This window comes from Natrix helvetica, assembly GCF_964273705.1.
Source record: "Natrix helvetica genome assembly, chromosome: Z".
In the NCBI taxonomy this organism is placed as follows: Eukaryota; Metazoa; Chordata; class Lepidosauria; order Squamata; family Natricidae; genus Natrix; species Natrix helvetica.
The window spans coordinates 46,012,689-46,033,466 of record NC_138554.1 but is presented as its reverse complement, the minus strand read 5'-3'; the positions used below and the strand labels follow the sequence as shown (position 1 = coordinate 46,033,466).

Sequence of the window (20,778 nt, the reverse complement as noted above, 5' to 3'; positions counted from 1 at the left end):
TTTGTGTTCTGACTCGGGCGATTCTGAGGATGTGGATAAAGTGGCCTCATGATTTTCAGAGAGCTAATGACTGTCCCTCAGAGTGCTAACAACCAGATGACTGCAAACAATATAAATCTTTCCATTCCCCACCATTCAGTCAGAAATGAAGCTTCTTGGATGAGAAGCAAAACATTATTAAGAAAAAGCATCTTTGGGATTATTAGTAAAATGCTTTTTCCTTCATTCAAACCCAGACTTTTCTATTATCTGCAACATTTTGAAGAGGGCTGGAGACAATACAATATGAGTAGCTTGCCTTGTAATGCTAATATAACACAATTTCTGAATGTAACAGGAAAGATCACCTTTACCTGCAGTTCCATATCAGATACAACACTTAATTGCCAGCTCTGTCTTGCAATTATCATCAACATAGTTAGTCCAAGACCTGCTTTCTGAAGAGAACCTGATTCACATGTGACATTGGGCAATAGCCCGCTATTACAAGGAAGAAAAGCTTCATACTTCAGGTTCATATGTAGGCCCTTTAGATCACAGATACGAGATCTTTTGATAATAAACATGATAAGAGTCTTAATTGCTGGGTTGGTCTTTTAGAAATTGTTCTTCCGTGCTATGTATTGTCAACAGAGATCACTTCTAGTTTCAGCCCCAGAACAGTTTGGATATACTAGATCACAGACAGCTTGTATTCCATGTCAGTTTTTCCTTAATATTTCCAAAGGCTTGTTTAGTGATTTAATTTCAAATAAGAAACTAAAGGAGTGTCAAACCCTCAAAGACTTGAGTGGAATCTTTTAGGAATTTCAGAGTGGAACCTCTTGAACCACCTTCCAAACGTGGTAAACCCTAACCTTTCTTTTATGATTTTATAGAAATTGTCCTTTAAATATTAAAGCTGTAGCCAACTTACAAGTCTGCTTAAGGCTCCCATCACTCTTTGACCTCAAATACCTGAGAATAATGCATCCTGTATTTATTCAAAATATATTTATATTTCTCTACTTCTACTGTTTGGCCTGCCACAGCATTTGAAGAGAAGAATAAAATATGATTCAGCATAGCAATTTTTTAAATCTAAACACAAAGAGTACAAGATTAATACAGTAGCAGCCAGTTAAAACAAGCTATATGCAATTGGCTGTACTCAAAAGAATGTGGAGATATAAAAAACATTCCATCTTGGAATCTTCCAACCAAATGGCAAGTCTGAACATTGCTAGAATACTTCTATATAAGGAATGGCCTGTGTTAACAGTCGGAAGAATCTGCAACATGTTAGTATAGAGTGATACTTTGAGGAGGAGACAAAGAGGCAAGAAGTCTGGAAGATCACATCTTGGGAACACACTTTTGCCCATCTGACTGCCTTGCCTAATCCAGCTCTGCTGAGTGGCTCATCTCAGATTTTTCCCATGATAATTTCCTGGATGCAAATATTGTATGTCACTCAAACTAGATACAAATGTTTTATCTTGGGAGACCTACAGCACCTCTTTTTCACAACTTTAGTACTTATACAAATTAATTTATCTTCACTAATAAAGTTTTATTACTAAATTACTTACCATAACCCAAGTCTTGGATGGCAGGTATATGATCAAACAGACCATATTTAGTGATGTTGGATTTAAATGGACATGGAATTCTTCCTCTTATTGTAAGCATCTTCTCCAAAATAGATTCTTTGGAAAAGATCAAAAAGAGATCATATGTAGTTAGTATTTTTATAGCAAGGTAGCAAGGTGGTGCTAGTCGTTTTCCAACTCAGTGTAATTCCTCGCCTTGTTTAGGAAAGAAATGTTTTTGTTTTACTTTCATCATGAGCACTGTTTTTTCTGAGGCTTCCATGATCACGAGCACTCATTATCTCTCATCTTCTGCACAGTCATCCCAGAAATGTCATTAAAAGTGTCTTGCATCAAACTACGAGTTCTCTCAACCAATCCAGAAATATCCTGTAAGTCAAGTCCTTGCGTTTCTATCTTGGGTAAAATCCGAATGGTTAAATTACCTATTAGAGATCAAAGAGAGACAATCAAAAACAAAGAAACAAAGACAATCTTAAGAAATTGAATATTTCCAGAAAGGATTGTGTTGCTCAAGAAAGAGATAGGAATGGCATACAAATAGCAATATATTCTTGCTGAAGCTGATATTAGAGGCACATGCAGATGATTGTTAAATTTCAGAATGTTTCCCAAGAAACAGTTTGGAATTATATCACATAGGCATCATATTTGAAAGAGTTTTGAATAGTTATTAACATGAATATTGGGCTGCAGCCTCAAAATACAATTGCTTCAATTCTGGAATGAACATAGTTTAGACAGCTCATATGCTTAAACTGTATTTTGATGCACTTTGGAATAAAACAAGGGTACTTTCCTATAGAGCCTAAAAATTACATAAGGTCTTTTTGAAATAAAAGGCAAAAACTCTCTATCTAGTCTTCTCCCACCAAGATTTGTTTTACTGAAGCTTATTTAACTGGGTATATTTGGAAATAGATTTATCAACTTGTCTGTTTGTATAGAAAACACCTTTTTATATCAAAAGTAAACATAAATAAATGAGGATCAATGTGTAGATCTCTGAATGATACTTTCAGCTCCTAAATGTTAGAATCCTGATTATATACAAACGTACAAATCTGGTAGAAATAAATATTGTTGCCAGAAATGTTCTACTTATATTTTTATAATTATAACCAGTAATCACCATAACATTCAAGAATCTTTTTCAAAGGAATAAATATTGCCCTTTGAATTTGGAGTATATGATAAAATGCAGTTATAGGTCTGGTAGAAAATTAGTATTTTAACAGAATTTAAGTGTATGTTTCTTTGCTTTGGGCGCAGTGCATACATTAAAAAGTCAATATTTTATGTTAAAGGTACAGGTTTGTGTGAGGGAGAGAAAGAGACAGACAGACAGACAGATTCTAGGATAAATAATAGAACAGAGATAAAAGAAATGAACTGGATCTTGGAATATGATAGGTATCGATAAGGGAACCTAGGTTATTGCAAATTGTAGATATCTCAATTTCACAAATACTGCCATTGTCACTACTATTTAATATGTAAGCAAAATTTTCTAAATTTGCACCTAAATATCTAAACTACTATGTGGAAAAGTCATACAAATCTCTGTCCTTTGGAGGAAGAGGATGATTTTTTTTTCTGTAGACAGAACTATTCATCTACCAAATGTGTATATCACCATAATCAAAATGGGTGAATAGAATTTCTATCTCTTACATTGCTTTTTAAGCAAGACAGAGCAATTGATGGCAATTAAAAAGAAAAACCTGGGCATGGTTCTTTGCCATTTAGACTTACCTGGATCAAATCTCCTATCCTTCAAACTGTAAAAATCTCTGTAAGAAGATATCACAATGGGGACAATGGGAACCTAAAGGATAAAAGGCAGTTAAAAGATAAAATGTTGGAGAAATACATCATGATTTTTTTCTCTCTTCTGACAGTCTTCTGCAGCCACAATTTTACAACAACTCACTAATCTAACTATCTCTAGATATGTGGATTTCCAGAATTCCCTCACCAATGTGGGCATTGCTGAAAGTTCTAGAAATTGGAGTCCATGTACCTGGAAACTGTCCAAATAGGTAAATATTAGTTTATGCCTTCTCTGAACAGGATTATAAAACTTTAGATAGTACTTGTAATTGATTAGGAATAGACATTTTAAGATCAACAAGTCAATAAATCTGATTTCTCCATTTTCTGTTGAAATTCATTCTATTTCATGTATTAGGTGAAGATGCTACTCCATGAAACTTATACTGTATGACAGCTTTCTTCAAACCACTGAGGTCCTATTGGTTTAACTTACAAGCCCTTTAACTCCCAGTCAGTTTGGCAATTCTAAATGGGAATTATGAGAAACAATATCTGAAGGTCATTAAAATCATGAAACAAGCAAAAGAAATGTATGTTGAAATGCCACAATTTTTTAATAACACATTTCTGAATAATTGGCTTTTATATATGTTGCCATGTACATCAAGGCTGAGTATGCTTCAAAAATGATTAGGCAGAAATTCTTTAGATCTCACACAAGTATGCCTCTTCTCTGCTATTCATAAAAAATAGCCCACATGAATCTGAAAAGAGCTGTTACTTCAATGAAGAGAGATTTTACACTTTAGCAAGTTCCAAAGCATAATTTTTGAAATATGCCCAGCCTTAATATGTATGCCTTAGCAGTACCTGGATGTCTTTAGCTTGAGAGCTAAAGTTCAGGTTGGTAGTTGAAGGGAGACCACTAAGAAATCCCAGGATTGTAAGATAGGCTTGGAAGTCAAAGAGACACTTTGAGAAGAGGCAAAACTACACCACTGTTGTACTGCTCCAAGATAACTGCAAGATGTGTCATCAGGAGTTAAGCTCCGCCTGAGGACATCTTATTTTTATTTCTGCTCAAGCAAGCATTTACCCACGTGTTGAAATGAAAAGAAGGAACGCATGGAAACAAAGTAATCTTTAATTATGCTCATATAAAGTCACAAATTTCTCAAAGGTATTTTACTGATCACTTATAAATCTGAACTATAGTATTTATGACAGCATTTGATATCTGTAATGGAAAATAGGAAAGACATTGGGAGCTTGGGCAAAGAGGCACTTCCAGAGTCGGATAAGAACCTATAGCTGGATAGTAGGCAAGAGGCTCAGAAGATACCTTCCTCTAGTTCCGTAGGCAGTAAAGGAAACGGGTGAATTGTACTTTCAGACTTGTAAGATTATTCAGTCAATGTAGCATTACATAAAAGTAGAACTAACTCATGTTTGTGATTCCTAGCTGGTTATTCTGCAAAGCTGAGTCAGAATTTCCCTCTTCCATACAACATCAACATCAAGGAACAGCAAGGAACATCAGGAACTTTTTACCTGGGCCTTTATAGCCAAGTGAAAGGCGCCCCGCTTGAAAGGAAGCATGGTGTCCTCTCGGTTCCTGGTGCCTTCTGGATAAACCCAGATCCTCAGCTGGGTTAGTGAACGGCAGGGGAAAACAAAAAGACCACCAATTACAATTTGATGTGTGAATGTTCTGAAAACATTCCAGCCTTTATTCAGCTATTTTGTTTAAAGAATTGCCCTACAACCCAGAATGGCATCCTCATTGCCCAGTCTGGCTCATTTCTCAATCTGCTACTTCCTATGCTAACTGCCCCAGGTTGAAAGGGAAATGGTGGAGGGAAGGAGTGAAAAATGGGCTCAAGTCCTAAGGAAGAACTTTCAAATGAATAGATCCCAATAAAAAAGGAGTAATATTGAGGACATTTGCTTTTAAAATAGACAAGTAGAGGCTTTCTGCAGCCTTCCTGTTGAATTAATAAAAGTCAGGAAATCTTGATAATGTCCACAAAAAAAAGGGCAAGATTTTAGTCATCGTCATCCACCAAGTCGTCAGGGCTGGCATCACCATAATGTATGCCAAGTTGCTTTCCTGCAGTTTGAGAATTTGACTTTCCCGGGATATATTCTGCAGACTTAGTAGACAACTCGATTGCTCGGATCTCATCTAATGCAGTCTGTAAGTTCAGATCATGTTTGGCCAGAAGGCGGCACTGCACTCGGAGGTCTCGAACACCAACAATAAGTTGGTCCAGAAGGACATTATCAAGATCATGAATATTGCAGTATAGTGCAGCTGCTATCAAAGTTGCCATATATTCATTAATTGAGTCCCCTTCATGTTGTGGAACACATGATGGCAGGCTATGCGGGACAGAGTTGGGGCATAGTGATGCTTTAACTCCGCCATCAACACCTCCCATGGCACTGTGTGAATGGATTGCGGTACCACTAGAGTCCCTGCAGTGTTAAACATTTCACATCCACACAAGTTTAAAAGACACACTCTCTTCCTACTTTCTGACAGTCCTGTATAATGATTAGCCTCCAAAAAACATTCAAACCTGGTGATATAAGAATTCCAGGTTTCTTAGGCAGCGTTAAACTCTGCAAGCGTGGTCATAAATGCCATGACTACTAAATCTGTAACCCGTTGCCTTCTGAGGGAAAATATGTTTTTCCTTCTGTTCGTTTTTGTTTCGACCTCTCTTCGAGGAAATCCCTCAGCGAAGGCAATCAGCTCTTAGTGACTAAATTTTTCCCTCAGGGAGCTCTCAGTGACTATGCTCTCTGACAGTGACTTATGCCAGCTCTCTTCTGGTCTCATCCTCAGCTCCGTAATCCCATCCTCGTTGCCAATGTTCTAGCTAAGAGAACTTGGGTAGAGGGAAAGGACTGAGGCGAGACAGGTCTCACAATGCTAACAGTTTATTGCTAACAGGTTGCCAACACAGCACTTCACTATGCGTGCGTCTCAGCTAACGGCCACAGCTAGGACCCTGTTTGACAGCCCTTTATATATGCTTAGATTGTCATTGCCTTCCTGTGTTTGGTAAAGGTTGCACCAGTTAAAGGCCTTGGGATGTTAGGAGGGAAGGAGAGGTAGAAAATCTCTTCCAGGCTTCAGGACACCCTGGTTTGGATGCTTTCGTGCCTCCATATTAGCAATCCTCAGCATTGCCCATTTGCTCCTCTGAAGTAAACTTTCCCACACATTCATTTCTATTGTATTCTCCCTAAAGCACTAAATACCACCCTCTGCCTTTTACTCAGACAGAGAGAAAGTGTCTTTAGTACCAAAATAGAGATAACAGTGGCAGAACTGTGTCTTTCAAGCCAGTTGAGCTTCTACACGGACATATTCGTGTTATTTTCATACCTGATGACAAAGAAATAACACGAATATATCCATGTAGTTACCAGAAGCTCAACTGGCTTGAAAGACATACTTCTGTGACTATTATCTCTATTTTGGTACCTGATGACAAAGAAATGTTTTGCCAGTGCTACGCTCTGGGATATTTTTCTAATTTTGCAGTCTAGTCAACTCTTTGACTTGCCACCCTCGTTGGCAAGAGGTTGTATTTGTATTAAAATGAAGGATCCAGAATCACTACAGAGATATAATGAGATGTACTGGTCTCTTCCATGTGTGGTCATTGAGGTGTAATATATTCAATGGCTAATTGCTTAAGATGACATATAGAAGAAGGGTGGTGAAGAGGCTAATTTTTAATAGTAAGATGGTAACATAAATTAGCTTGCTTCACATTTTCATCGTTAATGGTATTGAAACTAAGCTAAGAAGAATAGTGAAGGAAAAAATAGAGAAGGCAATCATCTCTAAAAGCTTCAATATACATATTTCACTGTGTTCTTTCAGTTAAGTGAGCAAGATAGGAGAGAAGACAATATAAGTGTGTACAGGTAGTTCTTGACTCACGAGTCTCCCTGTTGTGGTTGCAAGAGCTAATGGTCCTTTAACAAAGATACACACATACAATACATAAGAGCATTCCTGATTTCAGGATTCCTTCCTCTGCAGACAAAAAAGGTTTAAGGTAATTTGGGCTTTTAGGAGCATTTGTTTTAGTACATATGGAATGAGATTTTTAAAATTATTGTCCTATGGCTATCTTTCCCAAGCAGGTGCCATCCAGATATGTTGGACTTCAAATACTCATAAACCTCAACTAGTTAAACTTTCATTATAAGGGATTAAAGTCCAACATCCACCCATTGAAGGCGAGTGAGGAGAGCAGAGAAAACAGTTGGAGAAAAGAAAGTTGCCATATACCAGGTCAGATTCTCTGTTCATCTAGCCAAGTTCAGTCTTCTCTGGCTGATAATGACTCTTCAAAATTTCAGTTAGAAAATGACTTCTCACTTGATCCTTCTAACTGTAAATACTTGAACCTGGGCTCTTCTGCGAACAAAATATATAGCTTTCATCTTGAAGAATAGTCCATACCATCAACTGCAGCAGTTTTCCAATAATACTTGGAACTCTCCCATTTTCACGCTTCTCCCAAAATAAAATCACATCCCCAAATTTCTCTCTCAGTGCTCACCTTCTCATGCTGCATCCTCTCTGAAAGTTGTCTTAAGGTGTCCTTTGCTTGGTGCTGCTTCTTACGATCAATGAAAACTAAGTTGCATAACCAACCAGAGAAGCCCACAGGCCCCCAATATAGCAGCTCTTTTTTAGTAAGTGGTACACAGCGCTCTGGAAGGATCTCTGCCATTGCTAGAGAGAAAGAAAAGAGGGAGGGGGGAGAGAGAAGAATGAATGAATAAATAAATAATATAAAATAAAAATTGCAATGGCAATAATCTGAACAACCAGATATATTATTCCTTAACATATCTCCCAAATCAACCTTCTAGACAATTTTGGGGTTGGGAAGAGAAGAAGATGAAATCATTTAGTCTGGTTTACAAACTGTAGTAAGCACTAATGTGATTTGTTTTATTTGTATGAACTCAGTCATTGTAGTTTACAAAATACATATTAAACAAATATATTGGTAAGTGGTGCAAAACACTGTTCTGAAAAACTAGATGCCTTTTGAGATAGACAGTGGGTTGGGGAGAATGTCTAGTGAATTTAACCCTTTTTGTAATAGAACTTCTCTCCCCCCCCCCCCATCTCTCTCTTTCTCATTCAGATCCTTGTTTTATCTGAGTCTATCTCCTTTTTCTTTCTCTTTCCTTTCCTCTATTTCCCTCCTACTTTTTGGCTTTATCTATTGAAAAGAGAGAACACAATATAAGTGTGTGCAAGTAGTCCTTGACTCTTGAGTCTATCTGTTATGGTTGCAAGTTGTGATGGTCATCACCCTTGGTCTCTCTGATGCAATCATTAAATGACTGGGCAGATTGTTATGGAAATTCAGGTTGTCTTATGGGGCCTGGACCTTCCAAGGTCTCTCCCACCCCCCTTAGATACCCCATGCTTTGCTTCCCACCCCTCAGGATTCCCATAGGTCTTGGACTTGCTTTCCCCCCACTGGATTCCTGCAGGCCTTTTACCATTCCCATAGGAGAGAACAGCCACAAGAAACCGTTATTGTGTCAAAATAGCAGCCACTTCCAGGTTGCAACTATGCAATTTAGGGATGGAATACAGACTGTAGCATATTGTGGAGAGCTCTGAAGCTTTCTGCTGTGCTGCACAGAGTGAATTGGGGAAGCAAAATCGACTGTTTTCTCCCTGGGCTAGGTGTTCTGTAGGGAGACTTAACACTAGGTGATTGCATTCCAGAAGCAGCCACCATTTTCAAACTAGTTACAATTCCTTGTAGCTGCTCAGAAAATGGCGACCACTTCTGGGATGCAGCCACACAGCACAGAGACAAAATGGGACAGAGTAACCTGCCATTCTTCCCTAACATGAAATCCACAGCCCCTGTTCTTCTTATTTCAGAAAAGTAAGTGCACAGTGGGGGAGGGCAGGAGGGGAGAAGGATGTGAGGACCTGCATGGTGGAAAGCAGGTCCAAGGCTCATAGGGACCAGTGGGAGAAAAAAGCAGGCCCAAGGTCTTTGGGGACTCAATGGGGTGGGAAGGGGGTTGAGATAGACAGGGCCCCGCTGTAGTATTCCTGTTGACAATCGTAAAGACGAATGACTGCAGGGGTTTCCAGCTTCCATTACTTCAAAATGGGGTTGTAAGTAGCTTTTGGAGGGCTCTGTCATAACTTTGAAAGGTTACTAAGCAAATAGACGTAGAGCTACCTGTAATAGTGTGCTTCTAAGTGCAACATAATGGTTACTCTATTCCTGTGATGGCGAACCTATGGCACGCGTGCCACAAGTGGCACGTGGAGCCATTTCTCAGGGCACGCGAGGCACTGCCTTGTCAGCTGGCCAGCTGAGTTCACCTTTTTAAAAGCTATTTTTCGCCTTCCCAGGCTCCAGAGGCTTTATAGGAGCCTGGGGAGGGCGAAAAGAGCCTCCCCCACCCCGGATGCTTCAGGGAACGTCCCTGAAGCCTTCGGAACGCTTAAAACCACCCTCCGAGCAAACCGGAAGTGACTTCTGGGTTGCTCGGAGGGTGGTTTTAAGCGTTCCGAAGGCTTTAGGGACCGTCCAAGGCTTCCCTGATGCCTTCGGAGTGCTTAAAACAACTCTCTGAGCAACCCGGAAGTCACTTCCGGGTTGCTCGGAGGGTGGTTTTAAGTGTTCCGAAGGCTTCAGGGACCGTCCGAGGCTTCCCTGATGCCTTCGGAGCGCTTAAAACGACCCTCTGAGCAACCCGGAAGTCACTTCCGGTTTGCTCGGAGGGTGGTTTTAAGCGCTCAGTCCCTGAAGCCTCCGGAAGGCCTCCGGGGGGTCGGGGGAGGCTCTTTTCGCCCTCCCCAGGCTCCTATAAAGCCCCTGGAGCCTGGGGAGGGCAAAGAAAATGTAAAAATGGGGGGGGGGGTCCGCGTTGTGCGTGCATGCGCACTGGGGGGGTCCCACGTTGCATTATGGGTGCGGTACGCCCGCACTCGACCCCCCTGTGCTCCCCCCACTTGTGGCACGCGAGCCAAAAAAGGTTTGCCATCACTGCTCTATGCAAATAGGAGTCAATATTAAATGGGCTACCTTATTTTACAGATAATCAGTTTTAATCAGTAATTTTTCAGTATGTTTTTTTCATGGCCTTGAACAGTGTGTGGCTTCCACTAGGTAAATGCAACATATTATGTGATGCATGCATAAATTTATGGGGATGACTGGGTGAGTATTATACAATGCTAAAAAACCACAGACACACCAAGGTATGCATTTATATATGAAGAAATTGCTTGTTATTTTGTTTAGAGATCAATAGAATTCTAGAATAGACTTTTTAGAAGTAAAAAGTTCATAAATAGTGGTAATTATTTATAAACTTTGGATTCTTAAATTTCTAATAGCATCAAGCATGCATTTTTTACCTTGAGATATATTGTATAATTTGCCAAATATATATTTATATAAAAAAGATCAAGCAGATAGATCTTTTATCAATAATTTCCATCTGAGCAAACCTTTTGCAACTTTATCTGGATACATCAAAATATTGCAAAACTTAGATTTAGGAATGTTCACTTTAGTTGGAGAACATCTGTTTAAAACTAGAAGCTTCTATCTACTTACATTCAATGCCTTCTATCCATGGGGAAAGGAGATTGAGAGGAGAATATAAATAAATGTCATTAATAACATTCAAATCATTTGGAATCTAATTCAAAAAACTCATACAACATTCTAGATGTGATAGCTTAGCCACATACCAAGAAGATCAAAGTTCGTCTGATGGTTGCAGACAATCACAAATGACTGCTTGATATTGAAATTCTCAGAGCCCTGCACAGTCAATGTGATGTTGTAGATATATTTGAGTGGACGAATGTAGAAGCAGAGTAACCTGAAAGGAGCAGAACACAAAAATATAATTTAAGGGAAAGTTTTCCAAAGTAGTCAATATTGACCCTTCTCCCCCCCCCCCCAAGAATCAAAGGGACTATCCATTATGGTTGCCATTATCATTATCCATAAAGTAGTATTTATTACATTATTTCCATATAAAAGTTTGAGGATTGATCAACTAAAAAAAATGGGGGCATATGGTTTAGAGAACAAAGAAACCACTTCAATGCTTTCTTTCCTTTTCTGTCTTCTTTCCACTGCAGCTAACTTTATCAGATGCATAATATAATGAAATGGTACATAGGAATGATCTTGGCAGGGTTGGAAGTAATGTTGCCCAGGTAATGACCTTGGGGGTAGGGAGAGATGTTGCCCAGAGAAGAGGGGAGAGCCCATAGCTGTTTAATGGCCAGGAGAAAAAAAAACTCAGAAAGGATCCTCTTTGACTTGCGAGGTTGAAAAAAGAGAAGGTACATTTTTACTTTCAGACTTGCAAGAGTCTGCTAATGTAGGCTTGCAATAAAGTAGAATTTAGCTTATTTGATCTGTTTCCTCTGTGACCTACTTGGGAAAGCTAACAAGGAGGATTGAAACTGGGATCTGGTGGTAGGGGGAACCACCTAGAATCATTTATGTTACATGGGAAGTGTAAAAATAATAAAATAATAATTTTTTAAAAGTGTGTGTAGTGGTGGGGGGTTTGAAGATAAGTTGATTAGGAACACGAACATTACATGCGAGGCAAATTAAAACTACTTTATCAATTGACAATTATAACATGTTAAAAACTATTAGCATTTGTTGACATCTTTTGAAATTGCTTGAAATCTTTTAAAGTATCTTCAATAATGTTTTGCTTATTGTTAAAATCCTATTTCCCCCCAAAAGTCACTTTATGGTTTGCTGTGAAGTGTACTGCAAGATTGAAATGTTCTGATATTTCTCCTTGTTTTGAGTCTTGATGTCAAACTTGTTACCATTAATCCTTTTTTGCAAAATATTTGTCCAATTTATTCTATGAAAAATTCATAAGGCATTGTTGGCAGATGATGGCATATATATAGGCCCAAATTAAGAGGTAACTATTAAAAAGTTTCCTTCCCCACCTGCCCTCCTCCAGATCATACTGCAAGCTCTTGCTTGCTTTCAAAAAGTGAAACAAGCAAATGGAGGACTATTAGGGAATTTTGCCATTATTAATTGTTCTTTATATTCAAAATCAAATACTTCTATGACTCCAAGTGACTCCAAGTGAACTAGCAAGAATTCAGTGATCCTTTGTTACTCCCTTTAGGGCATGCAATGCATTTGCTATATATAATTCTATCCGCTGTTGGTCAAATGTAATTTAGGTGTGGATATTTCTGAACTTGCTTAACATTTGCTTATCAGAGAATCCACAAAGGACTGGGGGTATGTAAGATATTCTTCTGAGATAATTAAGTTTGTATTGAGAAAGCATATTTTATTTGGCCATGATAAATTTCAGAGTTCTAGTCTAGCTTCTAGTCTAGCTTCTAGTAGAGAGTGAATGTCAGGACTGCCATCCTATTATATTACTTTAACCATTTCATGCACTCCCTGAGATGATGTTTTGAGGACCCCCTGGGGGATTGGTGCACTGCCACTTAAATTAACATCATCAGGCAAGGAAAATGACCCATTAAGTGTACATTCAAGAATTCTGAAGCCTAATTGGTCGACTAGGGGATGAGCCAAAGTCGATCCCGATGGATTACCTCTAAGAAATGCTGAGTCAAGAGCTGTACTACACCTGCCTGTTCTGTGGGGGGCACCCAGAAATCTTCAACGGTGGTACATCCTGGCCAGTGAAGTAGTTATCAATCTGACCATGTTTCATGAATGCACTGGACAGGAGAAACAGAATCCCTATACCCCAGAGAATAGAGAACCCTTGAAAGTGGATAAGGGAGTGCCAAGCCCTGATGACTCCCGAGACCTCAAAAATGTTCCACTGAATACTTTACCAGCAAAGAGGGCCACTGGACTGCTGAGTGCCTAGCTTGTTGGCCAACAATCACCCCTGCAAGAAACATCGAGAAGAAATAGAAAGTCCCCCATCCCAAGCCAAAGGAAGGAGGGGTGGAAAGGAGTGGAGGTTATAGAGTTCACACCATTTTTTAGTGATGGCAAAGGAACTCCAAGAGAATTGAGGTCATCCTCGAGAACGATAGTGGAGAAGTCTTTTCCTTGGGATAGTTTTTTCCAGGAGAGGCAGAATGTCAGGATTGCCATCCTGCTATGCCATGCTTGCTTGCTTGCTACCAGCCTGCCATACTCAATGAGAGAGAGCTATGGGTTGGGATAAGGGAGGGTCAGCACGAGAAGAATTAAAATTATGCATCATGCTATCTCATGAGAGTCGCTGGCCACTCCAAGGTCACACTATGAAATGCAGAATCATCCAGCCCACAACAAAGTTACACAAACAAGTTGTTAGAATTTAAATGGACACTCGAAGATAACCAAGGGGAAGGTTGAAACAAGGCAAAATTAACCATATGCTTTGAGCACAACACACACACACCATCCAGCTTTGCTTCTTCTGTAACCACTTGGCTTTAGTAAAGTGTACTTTTGTTAACAATGGATTTGAGGGTCTTCCTTTTCTAACTGACCAAGTTGGGATGATTGGCAGCATAGAAGGAAAAATGAGTCCCCATAAGGATATTTAGTTAATCAACCATTATTTAAAAAAAAATTAAAACAGTCATTTCAGTCATTAACTCTCAGACAGAACCCAACAAAAAGAGCGGAATCATTTTACTCCAATGGACTGCCTTGCACATTCACCTTCATTACACAAACTCATAATACCTCATTTATGTATATTTTTATATCACTACAACCCACCCAAAACTTCCGTGTTTTTCTTTTATATACACTCTTTTAATTACATCGCTCTTCTGGATCCTTCTGTCCAGCCACCCATCAGTCTCTTATTCATCTACCCTATTCTGCCACATGCTGCCATACAATGCACAACACACACAGAGAAGCTACACACATAAGAAACATGCTTTCACTAGTTTAGCTGCTTCCCAGTCAGCTTGATGGCATGGAAGAAAGAGATTGTGAGGGAATGTTTTAAATTTACTAAAAGCGCTCTCATTAGGCTTGACTTATAGAACTCACAAGTGATTCCTTAACCTTAAACAGGCAACAATCAGGCTAGATAACTGGAAGAAAATCTAATAAATCCAGATGTCAATTTTCTTCATCTCTATCCAAACAATCGTATTACAGACTTAACAGCATCAACCTCATAACATCTAATTTGTTTATCATTTCATTTTCCAATTTATCTTATTACCTATCAAAAGGGCCTTTCAACTATCCATTGGCAGAACACTCAGTTGAAGAATTCCAAAACAGAATGCTTATTTGAACAAAAAGCCCTCTCTACTCTTCCTGCCACATATCCTACTCTTTTCCCTATATCCTTGTTCAAAGTAAGTTTTTTTCAATGCTTTTTGTCCACTGACATCAGTATTGTTGGGGGCAATATGCTGACTTTGTAAACTGCTCAGGTCTGTAAAGCACTGTGAAGCAGTATATAAGAGCTGTTACTATAAGTGCTATTCTAATAAAGAGTACCTGGTCAACCATAGTGCTGAAATAAAATTTTATTTTATTATAAAATATTATATATTAATTGATTGGTTCCCCTCCTTTTAAAAAAAGCCCTGACTTTTTTTACATCCAATAAAAGGATGTAACAAAGGTTAGGGCTTTTTTTTAAAAGGAGGGGAACCAATCAATATGAACAAATTGAAATAGGGAAGAAAATGGTAAGTGAGCACCTGTCTACCCTAGACTAGTTCAAATCACCAGGATCAGATGGATTACACCCCAGGGTTCTGAAGAAACTGGCAGACGAGATCTCAGAACCACTGAACTATATCTTTCAGAGATCCTGGAGCACTGGGGAACTGCCACAGGACTGGAACAGAGCTGATGTGGTTCCCATCTTCAAAAAAGGAAACAAAAAATAGATCCAGGAAACTACAGACCTATCAGCCTGACCTCAATAACAGGAAAGATTCTGGAAAAGATAATCAAGCAATGAATTAGCAAACACCTAGAAGTAAACAAAGTAATAGCCAAACATCAACATGGATTTGTCAAAAACAGATCATGCCAGACTAATCTTATTGCATTCTTTGACAAAGTGATAAAATTAGTGGACCAGAGGAATGTCGTCAATATAGTTTACTTGGACTTCAGTAAGGCATTTGATAAGATAGACCATAACCTATGTCTAGATAAAGTAGAAGAATGTGGGTTAGACAACATCACTACCAGATGGATTCATAACTGGCTGACCAACCGCACTCAACGTGTAGTCCTCAATGGAACTGCATCTACATGGAGGGAAGCAGTGGCGTAGCGTGGGTTGTCAGCACCCGGGGCAAGGCAAGTAATTTGCGCCCCCTAAGATGTTGTGCCCAGTGCGGCTGGCCCTCCCTGCACCCCCCACGCTACACCACTGCCAGGCAGCGCTATTGGCTGGCTGGGGATGACGGGTTTGGAAGTCCCCTGGAGACTCCAACCCGGTCTCAGACCAGCTGCCACGCACCCTCTTTCCGCACCCCCGATGCGACCCTGCTCGCGGCGGTAGCCTTGACCCTGTGCACATACGGGTCGGCCATGCATTCAGACGAGACCCCGGATGCGTGTCTGGGGAGTGTTGCGTGCAGATACATCCCAGATATGCCCTTGGAGTCTCGTCTGAACGCCGTGCGGGCGCAGGATCAATAACAGTCGGCTAAGTGGACTCCAAGAGGGCTGCAGGCCGGGTGATGAGCTTTCAGCCACTGACGTCCTTGGTTGCTTTGCACCTGCAAAGGGAGCGGAGGTGTGTGAAATTTTAAAACTGCCGGTGCCTTTTGTATTTGGCTGAAATGAGAGGCTTCCCTCCAATGGGGAATGTTATGCAGTTATTAAAGTTTCTGCTGATAAAGAAGGTAACAAGCAGAATATTTCCTTTAACTATAAAAATATTTCCTGCTTTCTCGTGGTCATAAAAACGTATTTCACTCACACCAAAGGCTAAAAAAGGTATATAAACCTTGCTGATGTGCCAGTCTGTTGTCAGCTGTCCTAGAAACAAGCTTTGAACAATTTTAGACCCGAATAAAATAGGGAACTTCTTTCCAAGCAACTGTTTTTTTGTGTTTTCTTTCCTTGGAACCCAGGAAATTCTCCCAACAGAATGTGAGAGGTCCATGCAGCTTTTAGCACCCCTCCCCATGCCTTCCCTCTTGGTCTCCCAGCCTTCTTTTGACTGTCAGGAGCAAGAAGCATTTTTATATTTCCTAGGGGGCTATATTTCCTCCCCACCCCCCATAAATGGAAATCCACCTTCATGGCCACATTTGGAGGTGGGGGAAGAGAAGGAGGAATGGCCAAGCTTAGCCAGAGGTAAATGAGGGAGCTGTAACTTCTCTTCCAATATTTGTGTTTGTTAAATGCAGTAAGTCAAGAACAGAACTGTACCTGCACAGATCAATTAATATTGGGGCTATAATTTCAGGTGCAGCAACCCTACTTTTAGAATTTCTTCACTTCCTAAAGTGAGTAAGAGGCTTCTTGGCATGGAGTTGGATCCAGGCGAGGGGGGAGGTCCCTGCTTTTGAGGAAAGAAGGAATAGACCGACTGCCTTGTGGGGCCGGGAGGCTGGTGAGCCCCCTCCCTCCAATTGCACCGGGCAAGGGCTGCCCAGGTGCCCATCGCCCCTGTTCGGAGAAGAGCGTCAGTGGCCAGGAACGAAGCAAGCCCTCCTGGCTGGCAGGTGGGGCCGGGCAGGGGCGACCCAGCAGGCTTTCTTGGCCCGCCCCTTCCAGCTGGCCTGTGCGGAAGCGGGAGGTGGCGGAGGGAAGAGCATGGCGGAGCAAGAGCCCGGGCTGGGGTTTGTAGTCCGCGCTCACCTGCCGGGCGCCGGTGCTGCATCCAGGCAGGAGCTGCTCCCCCAGCCCACCCCGACACACACACACCGGCTGCTTTCCCCCCCCCCCCCCGCGCGCCCCCAAGCCGCAGAAACGGCCTTCTCACCAGCTCTCCTTCCAGCTGGAAAGATGCCGGAGCGTCAAGGAGTTCGAGAAGCTGAACCGGATCGGAGAAGGGACCTATGGCATCGTCAGAGCTGCGAGTGCGAGCGCGCGCCCCCCCAGATGTTGCGCCCGGTGCGGCCGGCCCCCCCTGCACCCCCCACGCTACGCCACTGGAGGGAAGTATGCAGTGGAGTATCCCAAGGCTCTGTTTTAGGCCCAGTACTCTTCAACATCTTCATCGATGATTTGGATGAGGGAATAAATGGGGAACTCATCAAATTTGCAGATGATACCAAGCTGGCAGGAATAGCCAACACTCCAGAAGATAGGCTTAGGATACAGAAGGATCCTGACAAACTTGAACATTGGGCACTATCTAATAAAATGAAATTCAATGGTGAAAAGAGTAAAGTTCTACATTTAGGCAAGAAAAATGAAATGGTTAAACATCTAATAAAATGAAATTCAATGGTGAAAAGAGTAAGGTTCTATATTTAGGCAAGAAAAACGAAATGGTTAAACATCTAATAAAATGAAATTCAATGGTGAAAAGAGTAAGGTTCTATATTTAGGCAAGAAAAACGAAAAGGTTAAACATTTAGACAAGAAAAACGAAACACAGTTCTAGACTACATAAACAGAGGGATAGAATCAAGATCATGTGAAGTTTTAATACTACTTTATAATGCCTTGGTAAGGCCACACTTGGAATACTGCATTCAGTTTTGGTCGCCATGATGTAGAAAGGATGTGGAGATTCTAGAGAAAGTGCAGAGAAGAGCAACAAAGATGATTAGGGGACTGGAGACTAAAACATATGAAGAAGGGTTGCAGGAACTGGGTATGTCTAGTTTAATGAGAAGGACTAGAGGAGACATGATAGCAGCTTTCCAATATCTCAGGGGTTGCCACAAAGAAGAGGGAGTCAAACTATTTTCCAAGGCTCCTGAGGGTAGAACAAGAAGCAATGGGTGGAAACTAAGCAAGGAGAGAAGCAACTTAGAACTGAGGAGAAATTTCCTGACAGTTAGAACAATTAATCAGTGGGACAGCTTGCCTCCAGAAATTGTGAATGCTCCAACACAGGAAATCTTTAAGAAGATGCTGGATAGCCATTTGTCTGAAATGGTATAGGGTTTCCTGCCTAGGAAGGGGGCTAGAAGACCTCCAAGGTCCCTTCCAACTCTGCTATTGTATTGTAAATTTGCCATCAGAAAGTCAGTATTCAGAAATCAATTAGAATACCTTTCAGTTTTAATCTGTTATTGAATTTAAAATGGCAATCACAACATAAATTAAATGAAAACATTGACATATAATAGCTGCAGCAATTCAATTATGCATCTGCAAAATATTTTTATTTTACTACTGGAGTTAATCATCTTATTAATAATAGGAGGTTTTATTTATATTAAAACTTATTTACAGTTGGACACTGTAAAGATTTGAACACCTTCATTTAAAGGTTAAAATAATGCATTGCCAATACACGTTGTATTTAATTTTCTTTTACCGTTGCCACTTATAGTATCTTTTTGCTTATCATGTCTATATATACAAATACATACAAATATTTCTGGTTATCTAGGGAAATATTTCAGACAGCTGATGAAATGTGCCATAACCATGAGTTCATACCAAAAATAATTTGTTAATCTTTTGAATGCCAATGGATTGTTGAAAGGATAAGCTTGTGAAAAATGGGTGTTAAGTCAAAACCAATATGAAAAGTAATTATACACTCTTTGCAGGAATTACCCCCACTTCTCGGCTTTTTCCTTTGTCTATCCAGTCTTGAATAAATCATTCACAAATGGATATAAATCAGACCAAAAAAAAGATGCTCTAGAAAGATCCATCATTCTCTTTCACCGTACTTCTAGTTTCTTGAAAAGGCTACTATCTTCTTGATCTGAAGGGTGGGACTATCTGGTTCTCATGCTGCTTTGGAGGTAAATCTTTGTCCCCTAGGTGGAAGAAGTTAGACATCACTGGCCTATTTTTCAGAAAAACCTGATGCCAAGATTTATCTTGTTCTCATCCCCCAAATTAAAGCTAGAATTAACATCTACTCACTCAAAGTTTTCCACTCTTTTTCCATTGAATACAGCTACCCAAGGGGATACTGTGACAGATAGGAATAAAATCCAGCAACAGATGAAGGCCAACTTGCAGAAAAATCTGAAGGTCATGCTCCATTGATAAAGTAGAAAGATCACAAATAGTATGAAGGTAAGTAAGAGAAGATCCATTGTTGCTGGGATAAAGGTACAGATATGGAGCAACAAATAACACTAGGGAAGGTAAGCAGATATTCCAGGGTGGAGAAAGGGGATGGCCCTTCTATAGATATTGCAAGCTGTCAATTGGTGTTGCCTGTGGGAAGAATAGAGGAGGGACATTTATACAGAAATATGTCAGCAGAGTGGGTGGGAAGGAATGCTCTAGAACTGCATGTGGAGTGCATTCTGAAAGATGAGAATAAGATTGAACTACGATAGAATAAATCATTCAAAATTTATATTAAATATATGGGGGGGGGGGCAAACAGGCAGTCTCTTGCAGATAAAACCAGTCTGTGTTTTCAATATTTTTTTAAAGCCTGACTACTTATTCAGAATTTTGACAAGTAGATATTATTGTTTGAAATGAGAGAGGAACAGTTAGTGGTACTCTGTTAGGTGAGCATCCTTTGATGAGGAGTTTAAAAAAACTTATTAGGCACCTTTCTGAAATGAGTGACTTGTTTGTAAGAGCTGGAAAGTTCCAGAACCAAGGACAGGAATTTTTCATGAGATGTGAACCATTATATGTTCTTGTGCAACGTTACTGCAATTTGTTTTATGCAAAGCTAGTCAGAATATGTGAAACTCATTTCAAATAAGTATCCTCTTAAGATAAAACCTGACACAGGATTTTAGTTCAATTGGGGGGAGGGATTTCCATCCTGTTATAACATTAAAAGATCCTCCCTGCATGCCATGCCAGTAGAAGTTCTACATCTCATATCATTGGAAGCCACCCTCTATTAGCTTCATATAATATGGAAAAGAATCCCCAGTTTTTCTTCACTTCCTTGAGCAGGAGACATTGGTTTGATTGGCATAATAGATACCTCTCTTCAAACATAAAATTTAAAAACCTTGTAAATAGGAATCTGACATTTTGTTCTGCTCCAAAGATTCCAGGTCGTAACTTCCAGATTACTGCTATATACTGTTACTACTACTATTACTACTGCTGCTGCTACTTATTAAGGATTTCAAAATTCAGATATACTGGTACTTAAAGCAATGTACCAGACATTGTTATTACAAAAAAGTGTGAAGACACAGGATAGATTGCAATATGTATAGAGTAGGCTGTCTGAATTTATAAGATCAGGTCAGGATTCATCTGTTTGCAGCCTGGTTCTCTAG

At 40.1% G+C, this 20,778-nt stretch overlaps 1 protein-coding gene across 1 annotated transcript; it reads right to left on the bottom strand.

Annotated features, from left to right (window-relative positions):
• Positions 1–1,856: 1,856 nt before the first annotated feature.
• On the bottom strand, positions 1,857–19,611 carry LOC309381856 (1-acyl-sn-glycerol-3-phosphate acyltransferase alpha-like; the record flags this gene model as incomplete). The annotated part of the gene is made up of 6 exons (XM_081933146.1): positions 1,857–2,017; positions 3,348–3,420; positions 4,920–5,015; positions 7,958–8,133; positions 11,149–11,282; positions 19,436–19,611. The coding sequence occupies 6 exons, from the start codon at positions 19,609–19,611 to the stop codon at positions 1,857–1,859; spliced, it is 816 nt and encodes a 271-aa protein (XP_081789272.1).
• Positions 19,612–20,778: the final 1,167 nt, after the last annotated feature.